This window comes from Poromitra crassiceps (assembly GCF_964638095.1).
Source record: "Poromitra crassiceps genome assembly, chromosome: 3".
NCBI classification, from domain to species: Eukaryota; Metazoa; Chordata; class Actinopteri; order Beryciformes; family Melamphaidae; genus Poromitra; species Poromitra crassiceps.
The window spans coordinates 80442987-80456547 of record NC_139625.1 but is presented as its reverse complement, the minus strand read 5'-3'; the positions used below and the strand labels follow the sequence as shown (position 1 = coordinate 80456547).

General features: G+C 41.0%; 1 protein-coding gene across 2 annotated transcripts; it reads right to left on the bottom strand.

Annotated features, from left to right (window-relative positions):
- Positions 1 to 602: 602 nt before the first annotated feature.
- Positions 603 to 10713, bottom strand: arl11 (ADP-ribosylation factor-like 11). 2 transcript variants are annotated; one of them, XM_083632599.1, is made up of 6 exons: positions 10699 to 10713; positions 10432 to 10550; positions 9782 to 9847; positions 5464 to 5579; positions 4160 to 4337; positions 603 to 3037 (listed from the first exon to the last, which is right to left on the bottom strand). In XM_083632599.1, the coding sequence occupies exons 2-6, from the start codon at positions 10471 to 10473 to the stop codon at positions 2909 to 2911; spliced, it is 531 nt and encodes a 176-aa protein (XP_083488725.1). In that variant the 5' UTR covers positions 10474 to 10550; positions 10699 to 10713; the 3' UTR covers positions 603 to 2908. The 2 variants fall into 2 exon arrangements, with proteins under 2 accessions (XP_083488725.1, XP_083488726.1); XM_083632600.1 differs by lacking the exon at positions 10699 to 10713 and having other exon boundaries at positions 10432 to 10600.
- Between the last annotated feature and the right edge of the window lie 2848 nt (positions 10714 to 13561).

The window sequence follows — 13561 nt, the reverse complement described above, 5'->3', positions numbered from 1 at the left end:
AATTTATACTGCTGAGAAACCTTTTAGTTCAAAGTAAATCTAAGTGACGGTGTAACTCATTCTATTTCAAGATAAGCCTTATCTCCAATCTCATGTTTTTTCTAGTTGTTATTGTAATAACAATTTCCCACAACAGCATGTTTTGTATTTGTGCATTTCAAATAAAATACTACTTTTCCAGTCATATATTGTCATTATTCAAGTTTAAAAAAATATTGTTAAAATCGTATCGTATCGTATCGTTATCGTGAACCCAGTATCGTGATACGTATCGTATCGTGAACTGAGTGTATCGTGACACCCCTAGTCAGCAGTGATGTCACTTGAGCAATTTTGATCAGTAATGTCATCTCTGGTCTATGGTCTCTATGGTCTCTATGGTCTTGAACCAGAAAATGATTTAGCCTCCATCTATTATTTGTAAAACACAGAAACAGAAAGAAAAAAATTCTAAATGAGAAATCATGCACTTTTATAATGCTAATAATATGATAGTATACCAACAAATGTCAGCATGTTTGCTAGTTAAAAAATCATACTTGTGAAATCATTTCGGCATAATAACACTAAATGTAACATATTAACAACAATGCATGATCAGAAGTGTTTTTATTCCATAGAAATAGTCAATTTTAACCATGTTTTACAAAATGTTGAACAAATGAGTTGCCACACCATGGAAAATGTTTACCATGAATTGTCAACTCAACCATTTGGCAGAGCAGTTTAAATAAAAATTATTTGACCCATGTAAGATGTTTTTTTGTTGCATCAAGTTACATAATTCTGTTTAGTAACATGTTAGATGATATAATGTGTCGAAAAAACTAAGCTTACATTTGAAAATTCAACCAAAATTAGTCCACATGTCAGGAGTGATTTTCGTTTTCCAATTTCCTGAGAGCAGACTGACTGAAAAGGCTTACTGTTAAAAAGCAGAGTGCCCTCTAGTGGAGCTTTTTTTTTAGCATAGCATACCTCAACCAAGTGGTAGAGATGGCTCAATAAGGATGAGTTAAGTCACCACATTAATTCAATAAGAAATAGTGACTTAAAATGGCTCTGGTTGAGAAAACTACTAAAGGGTTAAGGTGCAGTCAGTGTTCTGTCAGCTGTGCACTAAGAAATCCAGTGGACCGGACGGGATTTCTGCCCGCCTCCTAAAAACCTGCGCTGAAGAGCTCACTCACCCCAGCTTGGTGTCCACTCTTTCAGCGATCACTGGACCCACACACTGTTCCTGCATTATGGGGAGGGGGGGAACTGTTGTGTTGTCCCAAATAAGTCCTGCCCAGTTGAAAACAACGATTACATACCTGTAGCATTGACCTCAATTATTGTGATTAAATGTTTTGAGAAATATTGTGTCTTTACTGAAAACTAGGGCTGGGTTAAAAAAATAGATTCTCCGATTTTGAATCGATTTTTATTTTAATCCTTTGATATCGATTCATATGTCCAGAGATCTATTTTATTTATTTATTTTTTAAATAAACATAGGCTATAATATTATAGGCTGTGTGTGGTAGTTGAAACATGGTTTCAAGTTGACGTTTATTTATGTTTGTAGTTGAAACAAAAACATAAATACTGTAGGCTACATACATGGAAATGTTTGATCATTAATATCTACTTTTAGAAATTATATAGGCTGAAATCAAATCACTGTGCATAATTGTGAAAGTGTCTTTATTGACAGATGAAAAGGCTGTAATTTACCCTTTGTCACCACCTGGTGAGTAAATATAACCGATCCGCAACTTTTTTCCCCCATGTATCTACCGGTCCTTGACGCAAAAAAGGTTGGGAACCCCTGTGTTACATAACTGGACAGTCATGTAATTCATGTTACAGCTCAAAAAACATGTTTTAGTATCACTAACCAAATCGATATTGAAATTAATCGAATCGGAATCTAATCGAATCGGGATTAATCGATTCGGAATCTTGTGAATCGGAATCGAATCGATTCTTGAAATTTTAACCAATACCCAGCCCTACTGAAAACTGAGGTAAACCCATGCTGAAGTTGATGTGTTGCCTTCAGGTCGACGGCTCAGGGTACTAAAAAGCAGACTGAACCGGTACAAAAACTCATTCATCCCATTCACCATCAAGGCTTTAAATGGCAACCAGTAGCACTTTATTAATTTATTACCTCATTTAAGAGCTGTTGGTTTTATTATTTGAAACTATTGCTTGGTTTTATTATTGGTTTTATTATTTGAAACTATTACTTTATACCTGGTTTTATTTACAGATAGTTGGTCTTAGTATTTGAAACAGTCTTTTTTTATCACCTTTTACCATTTTTTAACACTATACTGTCACTATGTGAATTTAAAGGAGAATTTCGTTTTTTTACACCCTGGCAACTGGTCCCAACATCACAACAGGAAGATTCCCGACCGAAAATATTTCCATTAAGGGATTGATCATGTCATCAAAAAAAGAAGAAAGAAAAGAAGAAGCTGTGTTTCTGTTACAACGCACGCACACACGCACGCACGCACGCGCGCGCGCGCACGCACACACACACACACACACACACACACACACACACACACACACACACACACACACACACACACACACACACACACACACATGCAGATGTTACTTTTGTTCCAAAATTTATGAGAACGTGTGTTTGTTTGTTTGGTGGATAATCCACTGACAGGAAGAAGCTCACTCATGACACACAAGTCTTTCAAAATAAAAGCCAATTTAGGTCATCTCATGTGATTTTTCTAGCTTCATAAGTAAAATGGCGTTGTTTGTCTTAGACCTCCCGGGCCAGGCAGAACCATCATGAGGGCCGGTTCTGGCTCACCGGGCCACATAATGGCCCCAGGTCTGATGTAACAGATAGACTACTCCCCCTGCTGTCAGACTCCTTCCCCTGGTGTCAGCTCTTCTTGACCAGCTTGTTGACGGACAGGAAGGCCTGTTGGAGGCCCAGTCCTTTCAGAGCGCTGCAGGCCTGGATCTCCCACGCTCGCTCCTTACAGCTGGGCAGCTCCAGCTGTTTGGACACCTGAGGAGCAGAACACGGAGATACAGTCAGAACAACCAGCTGTCTGGACACCTGAGGAGCAGAACATGGAGATACAGTCAGAAGAACCAGCTTTGTTGTATTATTATGCCATTTCCCTGTCAGCTTTTTAAAATTGTCCTAGATTTGTTTATGATTTCCCTTGGCTTCACCTATCAGACTAACAAAGAAGTTACCTTTAGCTACTCGGATGGCCTTTATTTCCCTGTTTCTTAGAGAAATGAAAATGTGTTTGTCTGTCAGACTTAAGAAATGTTCGTAGGGTCAGGGGTGCGTCCTGGTGGCTCACCTGGTAGCACGCGTACACGCTGCCGATGCAGTTCGAATCCGACCCGAGGTCCTTTGCCGCATGTCATCCCCTCTCTCTCTCTCTCTCTCTCTCTCTCTCTCTCTCTCTCTCTCTCTCTCTCTCTCTCTCTATCTCTCTCCACCTTTCCTGTTTGCCTACTGTCCTATCTGAATAAAGGCAAAATGACCCCCCCCCCCCCAAAAAAAATGTGCTGCCGTGTATCCATTAATATCCATATCCATTGCTGAATACAAAGGTCTCTGTTTCATAAGATTCTGTTAACCACAGACCTTATTTCAGACATCATCAGCATCAACATAATTAAAATTGCCTAGGTGTGCAGGCGGGCAGTGTCTGATAGTCACGATTTGCGGTGTCAGTCACGATTTCGGTCACGTTCTCATTGGTTTTCATTGTGACATCATCAGTGACATCATCGGTGATGTCATAACTCTTTCTCTACTTGCCCATTGTGACATCATTTTTCATTGTGACATTATCAGTGATGTCATGAATTAATTGTGACATCATCAGTGAGTGATGTCATAAATCAAATAGACACGAGTGACATATTCATAACATGTTGCGCGCATTGTCTCCAGAGTCTCCACCCCAGAGTCTCCACCCTAATCGTAACAAAAATCCCCATATAAAAATTCCATTCAAAGACCCATTGACTTCGAGCTGAGGGGACCCATGCTAACACTTTTCAGGGTTAGCAGTTAGTTTGACCAGAAGTTTTAGTTTATTTCCATGTTATTGTATTGTCCCATTGTTTTGCTCAGACATTCCAGCAGCTCGGGGTTTGGACCTGCCTCTCGTATGGTCATGGAATTGGGAAGGTCCTTCTTGTTGGCCAGGACCATCAGAGGAACGCCCCGCAAGTTCTCATCAGCCAGAACCTTCTTCAGGGCCTTCTGGGCTTCAGGCATCCTGCCTGGGCTGCTGCTGTCCACCACGAACACCAGAGCTTTACAGCCTTCCAGGTAATACCTATGTACTCACACACACACACAAAGGCACAGGCTAAAACAAAAAAGGACTGGGGTGCATTTAAACATTTACATTACGTATTTACATTACTATACAATAATACGTGTGTGAAAAGTGTTTATTTTAAATACGTATATCAGAATCAGAATCAGCTTTATACGAGGGATCAGCGTGACGTCACTTGCCACCCAGAAATGCGGAACCCCTGCGGCAGTTAATAGTATGAGTTGTGTCAAACAAACGTTAATATCTCAAAAACTATACACCACATCGCTTATATTTTCATTCTGAGTGAGAGCAGAAGTAGCTCAAGAGTTTGATATATAATGCATGTCGTGTTAAAGTTGTGTGAACTGTCGCAGTTTTTTAAATGTAAACAGAATTAACTGGATAGAGTCAGACACTCACGCCTCGCGCCACTTGTGCTCCACATAGGGTTCCATTGCCGTTGCCACCCAGTGAAGCGGTTTGTTTACCAAAATGCTGCTCGGCTGATCCCTTGTATTGGCCAAGTATGTAGACATACAAGAGATTTGACTCTGGTATACGTTACTCTGTTGTCAATGGCCTATGCTCCATGAAAAAGGAGCGATAGGCATAAGTAAGTAGGCTACGTTGCTCTAAATGTACTTACACAGGGAAAAAAAGTATTCATATAAGCTCAAACAAACAAGGACAGCGAGCAAAGGTACAAAAAGCAAGTTAACTGCTATTTACATTATATACAATAATTGTGATGTAGAGTGACCGTTATAAATGTGTATAGTAGAAATAATTATAATAATAATTGTATACCTATGTACAGACTAAGTAAACCACACTGGATTGTAAACAAGGCTATAAGTCAGATATTGCACAGTTGTTGAAATCACAGTTGAAATCACAGCTAAGGCTGGAATCTAGCATCTTTCTTTCTGCAGCCTCCACAAAAGTTACAGGCACCTGGCTCAAACTGATGATGCGACATAATCTCTCTCTCACACGCGTGCACTGCACGCACACACGCACGCACACACACACACACACACACACACACACACACACACACACACACACACACACACACACACACACACACACACACACACACACACACACACACACACACACACACACACACACACACCTCCAGTTGGGTCTCATGTTGCTCTGTCCTCCTACGTCCCAGATGGTGAGCGAGGTCTTCTTGTCCAGATCCAGGGTTCCTACATTAAATCCCACTGTGGGCGACGTGTCCATCACCTACGACATGACAACAACAACAACAACAACATTGAAACTGTGGCCGAAGTGTCCCTCACCTGAGGGGTATGATTTATTATCTTGTGTGTAGAATCCATACTAAAACTATGACTAACCTTTGGAAAAGATTGAAACCCAGTAGCCTAGGGCTATATTTAGCTGTAAAAAGATGTTTGGAATTGTCAAAAGTAGTTAATGTCTCTTGTGTCAATAAAGTCTGTTTGTCCCTTTTCACAACTCCCCGCCTCAAGTCATTGGAAATGTTTCGATCAGCGAGTGGAAACTTGGAACAATCATAGTCTACCAGCCAACACTGGAATCTTTTCTTTTTTTTCTCCCTGATTAATGATTCATGTGGTCATGAATGGACTGTTAATGGGCATTTACGTTATTTATTAATTTCCTGTCTTGAAGAGTTCATTTGCAAAAGCAGATAAAAGCCATTCTTAAAGTTAGACAATGCCAATAGGCAACACCTGCTGAGCCTGATACTCCCTGGAGTAGCATATCAAAGTGAAAATGATTAGGTGAAAGTTGTAGTCCTAATTATGATCTACAATAAGAATATATATTAAAAACAAATACTTATGATATAAATACATAAATATATAGGCCCAATAAAGGGCATAAGAGAAAAAAACATGTTTTCGCAAATGAACCATCCAAAGGCTATTCCTTTCAGTATTCTACCTTTGCTGTGTTCTGGAACTTGTAGGGAGATGCTGCTTTATCCTCAAAACTGTATGATAATAATGTCAATGTCATTAAAAGAAGAAAAAAATCTATAGGCTATCAAATAACATGTCGGCGATGTCAAGTGTCGGACGCAATGAGATGCGAGTGTATGTACGCTCGCACTGTGTATGTATGCTTTGATTATATGGCGATAAAAACATAATTGACTGTCTGATCAAGTTATTCTGTCTGATCTGGGCTTTAAAATTAAGTTATTTTGTCTGATCTTGTCCTTAAGATCAAGTTATTCTGTTTGATCTGGGCCTTAAGATCAACTTATTCTGTCTGATCTGGGCCTTAAGATCAACTTATTCTGTCTGATCTGGGCCTTAAGATCAACTTATTCTGTCTGATCTGGGCCTTAAGATCAACTTATTCTGTCTGATCTGGGCCTTAAGATCAACTTATTCTGTCTGATCTGGGCCTTAAAATCAACTTATTCTGTCTGATCTGGGCCTTAAGATCAACTTATTCTGTCTGATCTGGGCCTTAAAATCAAGTTATTCTGTCTGATCTGGGCCTTAACATCAACTTATTCTGTATGATCTGGGCCATATAATCAAGTTATTTTGTCTGATCTGGGCCTTAAAATCAAGTTATTTTGTCTGATCTGGGCCTTAAAATCAAGTTATTTTGTCTAATCTGGGCCTTAAAATCAAGTTATTTTGTCTAATCTGGGCCTTAAGATCAAGTTATTCTGTCTGATCTGGGCCTTAAGATCAACTTATTCTGTCTGATCTGGGCCTTAACACATTGAGTGCCAGCCGTTTTTTCAATCCTGTAGGTAAGTTGTGCCAGGTTTTTTTTTGAGGATTCTGGCTCATTTTACAACAGCCGAGGATTCTTTTCTGTTAAGACTTCGTGAACACCAATCATCTAAAAATAACTAATAGAATGTGTGCTTTCTCTGTCTAAAAGAGTTAGTTTGCAGAGTTAGTAGTTATGTAGATATTAGCCGTTGAGTACAGCATGGTTTTAGCGTATGAGACAGGAAGCTGAGATAATCGCAGTTTTGTGAAATTCAATCAAACAGCAGAACAGTCACCTGCCTGTGATTACAGCCCCCACAGCGTGTCTGTCTCCCACTCTGTGTGCTCTCTCTCTCTCTCTCTCTCTCTCTCTCTCTCTCCTCTCTCTCTCTCTCTCTCTCTCTCTCTCGGGACTAAGAGAGAGAGAGAGAGAGAGAGAGTGTGTGTGTGTCTCCAAACTCCTCCCTCCGTCTGTGCTGCTGAGGGAGGATTCTCCGCGGCCGTCTGGACTGTAAAACTGTTTCTTGAGGTGTCGGCTGAGAGCTTTGAATAAGCTTTTGCGATTCTGGTCTTATTTATGCGCAAAGGTACTCGAGTGTGTGTGTGTGCGCGCGCGCGTGTGTGTGTGTGTGTGTGTGTGTGTGAAATCGAAAGAGTTTTCGCCCAGCTACTTCCTTGAAAATTACACTGGCTTTCTCCAGCGCGCTGGCTGGCTGTGGCTCTGGCTGTGGCTGGCTGTGGCTTCTCTCTGTCTTGGGAGAGAACTGTCGCCACTTAGTGGTCGGTAAAATAGATTATACACATTCTCTTCCTCCCAATATTGATATAGAAGACGTAAAAGGGGTTGATTGATGTCCCACCGTCAAAAAAAAAAAATGTTTATGTAAGACGAGATAGCTCGTCTATGGCACTCAACCGTTGGATTATGTAAGACGAGATATCTCGGCTATGGCACTCAACGTGTTAAGATCAACTTATTCTGTCTGATCTGGGCCTTAAGATCAACTTATTCTGTCTGATCTGGGCCTTAAAATCAAGTTATTCTGTCTGATCTGGGCCTTAACATCAACTTATTCTGTCTGATCTGGGCCATATAATCAAGTTATTTTGTCTGATCTGGGCCTTAAATTCAAGTTATTTTGTCTGATCTGGGCCTTAAAATCAAGTTATTCTGTCTGATCTGGGCCTTAAGATCAAGTTATTCTGTCTGATCTGGGCCTTAAGATCAAGTTATTCTGTCTGATCTGGGCCTTAAAATCACTTTATTCTGTCTGATCGAGGCCTTAAAATCAAGATATTCTGTCTGATCGAGGCCTTAATTAAGATCTACCTATTCTGTCTGATCAGGGCCTTAAGATCAAGTTATGCTTGACGTTTGGATGATCACATGGAAATGAGAGCCGTGGAATTGTGACGAGAAAATGTTTGGATCTTTTATACTCAGTGCGGATTTCTCCTCACGGAGCGTCCATTACTCTGAAAACCCTAGTTAGAAAATGTGGGATTTGCACAGCCAGGTGAAAACCAGTTGCACGGGACCCATTACATTACATTACATTACGTCATTTGGCAGACGCTTTTATCCAAAGCGACTTACAATAACACATTTTTTGTCAGCAATAGAGCAATCAACTATGGAGCACAGTCTATGACAACTACAACTTCTGAAGGAACAGTGGTACAAGTTTAGGTTAGTGGTACAAGGTTGGTTAGTTTTTTTTTTTTTTTTTTTTAAGAAAGAGAGAGAACGAAGTTAGATCAAGAAGGGCCCAGATGGAGCCTGAAAAGGTGTGTCTTTAGTCTTTTCCGAAAGATCGGCAGTGATTCAGCTGTCCTGACCGAAGGTGGAAGCTCGTTCCACCATTGAGGTGCCAGGGACGAGAAGAGTCGAGATCGGGATGAGTGACTTTTGAGCCCCCGTAGCGAAGGAGGGGCGAGGCACCTGCACTGGTGGAGGAGCGAAGGGAGCGCTGAGAGGTTTGGAACCTGACCATGGATTGCAGGTACCGGGGAGCTGACTGGTGTACTGCCCTGTAGGCCAGTACCAGTGTCTTGAATTTGATGCGGGCCGAGATGGGAAGCCAGTGGAGCTCCTGGAAGAGGGGAGTGACGTGAGAGAATTTGGGTTGGTTGAATATCAGACGGGCTGCAGCGTTCTGAATGAGCTGAAGCGGTCGGATGTCGGTGGCAGGTAGCCGGCCAGGAGCACGTTGCAGTAGTCCAGGCGGGAGGAGACAAGAGACTGGACCAGGAGTTGAGTTGCTTCTCTTGTGAGAAAGGGACGGATTTTGCGGATGTTGTAGAGAGAGAACCTACAGGAGCGCGCTGTAGCAGCTATGTTGGCAGAGCAAGACAGCTGGTTGTCAAGGATCACCCCAAGGTTCTTAGCTGTTTGGGAGGGAAGTACAGTGGTGTTGTCAATGGAGATGGAGAGATCTGCGAGAGGGCAGTCTTTTCCTGGGAGGAAGAGTAGCTCGGTCTTACCAAGGTTGAGCTTGAGGTGGTGGGCAGACATCCAGTCGCCAATGTCTTTGAGGCATGCAGAGATGCGAGCCTCGATTTGAGTGTCAGAGGGGGGGAAGGAAAGGAAAAGCTGGGTGTCATCAGCATAGCAGGGACCCTCACAAAGGTGTCTGCTGGTGTGACGTCAAACGTCATTTGGACCTCCAAGGATACGTCAAGCATAATTTTCACTTCAAGAGGAGTTTGTGGACTCACCTCTCCTGTCAGCAGTCTGGCTAGCAGAGTAGATTTTCCAGATGAGTCCAAACCCATCAGGATCACCTGGAGAGAAGAGAGAAACACACACACACACACACACACACACACACACACACACACACACACACACACACACACACACACACACACACACACACACACACACACACACACACACACACACACACACACACACACACACACACACACTTGAATTATTTATTTGCTTCCACAAATTATATTAAAATTACAGGGAATCAAATAAAACGGGTTAGACCGTTCTACACATAGCACCTTCTCCTCCACACAGACAGCTGAGACAGAGCAGTATTTGGCACACAGTCAGGCTGTCTATGACAGCTGAGACAGAGCAGTATTTGGCACACAGCCAGGCTGTCTATGACAGAGCAGTATTTGGCAAGCTGTTTGGCTTTGCTCTTAGTCATGCCAGCAATGTTCAGACCGCTAATGGTTAATTTACGTACATGGCCCAGGCTTCCGAATATACCCAAAGTTGGTTATAACTTCAAGTAGTGGTTGATACTTGGAATATTTTTGTCTTGGGAATGTAACAGTCAGAGTTAGAGCCAGTTACAGTTTGTTACAGTAGAATGACTGTGTGTTAGGGTTGGTTATGTTTAGGTTACCTGAGGAGGGTGGGTGGAGCTTCTGGACAGAACCGCACCCATCGCTCTTCTTCTTCGTCTTCTTCTTCTTCTTCTTCTTCTCTTCGTTTAAGATGGAAAGGTCTTCTTTACCTCCTCTCCTATATAAGAGTCAGGCCAGCCAATCAGATCACTTCATTCCATGTAACACTTTGACAGGCAACTTTCACTGGTGTGAGAGAGAGAGAGACACACTGAGAGACAGAGAGAAAGACTGAGACAAACAAAGTGAGAGAGAAGTAGTGATACCTGGTTGCCGTCTTCAGATTCTCTCTAGTGAAAACACACCTTAGAATTAGGTGTGTTCGCTCACAGTGTCAGCCAATAGGAGGGCGTTGCCACAGCTCCAGCCAATTAGATCAGACCTGTCACTCCGTAACAGGTCTGACTGCATTTTTCTGGATGTTTTTTTTTCCCACAGGTAATGTTAATGCTAAAGCTAAAGCACACCAGCAGTGAACTATCAGCAGTTAAATGTGCTGCAGTTTCAAAATAAAAGCTCTCATTCATGCAGAGTGTTGAGTTATTGCAGCATGGACCTATCAGAGGTATTTTAATGTGGTATAACTGCTCCATGTAGGGAGTTTAAACTCTAACAATAAAAAAAACAAAAAAATAAAAAACATTTTTAAAAACAGAAATGGACAAAATGAGAACAACAAAATAATGTGTGGGTAGAGACAGGAAACCCTAGATGGGCTTATACAGGGACTCTACCTCAGTATATTAATAATAATAATCAGTCAAGCATACAATATAACAGAAACAAGAGGAAGCAAACAAGAAAACAATAGATAAGGAAAAGAAAAGCATCAGTAAAAACAGGAAGACAAAAGAGCAATCAAAATGAGTGAGTAGACAGACAGTTTAACTGGCAGTGTGAGGTGTATGTGTAATTATGTGGGCTACTGTATAAGTGACTCATCAGAGAGATTCTAGGCTTGGATTTGAATGAGTTAAGAGATGATGGATGTTTGACAATATTGAGATCGGTGTTCCATATCATGGCACCTCTGCTCTGTAGCAGATTGAAAATTGATTATTATTAAATTGATAGTGTGACAGTAAGTGGTGAAGGTGATCTGAGTGTTTTCTATTATGTATGTTAAACTTTTGTTGGAAGTATAACCTCCATGGTGCAAGAAGAGAGACAGGTGAGTACCGTATATATTTATCGACAAAAGTGCATACCTGGAGTGTGTTGATGTATGGGGAGTATTTTGCTGATGGTACAAATCTGTGAGAGAATGTAACTAACTTTTTTCCCCCTGTATGATGTGAATTCCACAAAGACTGGAGATATACTTGCCCGTACGATATTTACGTAAAATAGATATGGGTAAATTAAACTGTAATAAAGGGTTAATCGACATGAATGATGAACAAAAACTGGCTATTTTTCTGATGATACCAATTGACTTAATTATTTTATTACAGTCCAGATGAATGAGGTTTTCCATTTTAAGTTCTCATCAATCACAATTCCAATTTAGTAGATGAGACCTGTAGGAGTTCGTTCCCATTGACTATGATTTAGTCACTATTACTACAGTATTTATTTCTAGTGAATATCATGAAGTTGGATTTTACACACACACACACACACACACACACACACACACACACACACACACACACACACACACACACACACACACACACACACACACACACACACACACACACACACACACACACACACACACACACACACACACACACACACACACACACACCTACATACATCGACATTCAATATTACTCCCCCCCCTTCATGAGAAGAATCCCTAGAAGCTCAAAACGATAATATTATCCTAGATAAATCTGGTCAAACACACCGTTTTTCAAACTGTGTGTGTGTGTGTGTGTGTGTGTACTTATGTAAGATCATCAATGATGACAACTATCATCAATTATGACATCATCACAGTCTTCATTTCTGCCTCAGAGTATGAGAAAGCAAAAACATTGCCCTGTTCACCTGGGGTGTCATGCCTCAATTTCACCACATGCTGGCGGCAGAGGAAAGGAGAACTTGGAGAAGATTCTCAATAGCCATATAAAGCTAGCCTGGGTAAACCCAGCCTCCACTTGACCTCTATGTGACTGATAACACATAGATAGAGGTCACGTGGAGGCTGGGTTTACCCAGGCTAATATAAAGCAGAAGAAGCTTGCATTTTTCAATTCTTATAAGAATACAAAGGCAGTAGTGCAACAATACAATTAATCAATAACATTGAATTAATGTGGAAAATAAACATGCATACAAATAGGCAATTATAGAGAGGCAAAGTGAACATCACTTCCTGGTTCAGCATTGTACCAGAGATTTTCTTCCGCAATTAATTTTCCCATAGACATTTCGTAAAATGCTTATAAAAAGAGTTTTACTTGGTCAAACCAAACGGTTCAGCTATATTTAGAATCGGAAGAGACCATAGAACATTTCACTCAGACCAAAATCTAAAAAAGCAACATCGAAAAATATTTTCTTTAAACCTGCATTTTTTTTTATTTCAAGTATTTTATTTTTCAGTTTTTTTTAACAATACACGGACATAACAAAACAGACGAACAGACCAGACTCAGACACAGGAAAAGAAAGGAAAGGCATAGGGCCTACATACATCGACATTCAATATTACTCCCCCCCCCTTCATGAGAAAAATCCCTAGAAGCTCAAAACGATAATATTATCCTAGATAAATCTGCAGATATCTCGGCACATAGAGAACAGAGAGAACAAATCTCATTTTTTCCATAATATATCTTTATTGATAACAGAGATCGCATACAAACAGAGGAGTCTCTCCCAGGGATCTTGAACGCAGCATGGCCGGGGAACCGATAAAGAAGGAAGAGACATCACTCACATCACAGCGTTTGTTTGGATTTTGGACTGACATTAGCCTACCTGATGTTGACTGATGTGTGTTTTTTTAATGTCAATGTGCACATTAGTTTTCCTTATTATTGGTCTGCAAACAGATCATGGCTCTGTCAGTCCAAAATAGAGCTAATAGAGAACAACATCATGCTATGACCGAACGGGGCAGGTCTGACCTACAGTAGTAGGTAGGGCCTATGATTTTGGCAATGCGGAAAATGC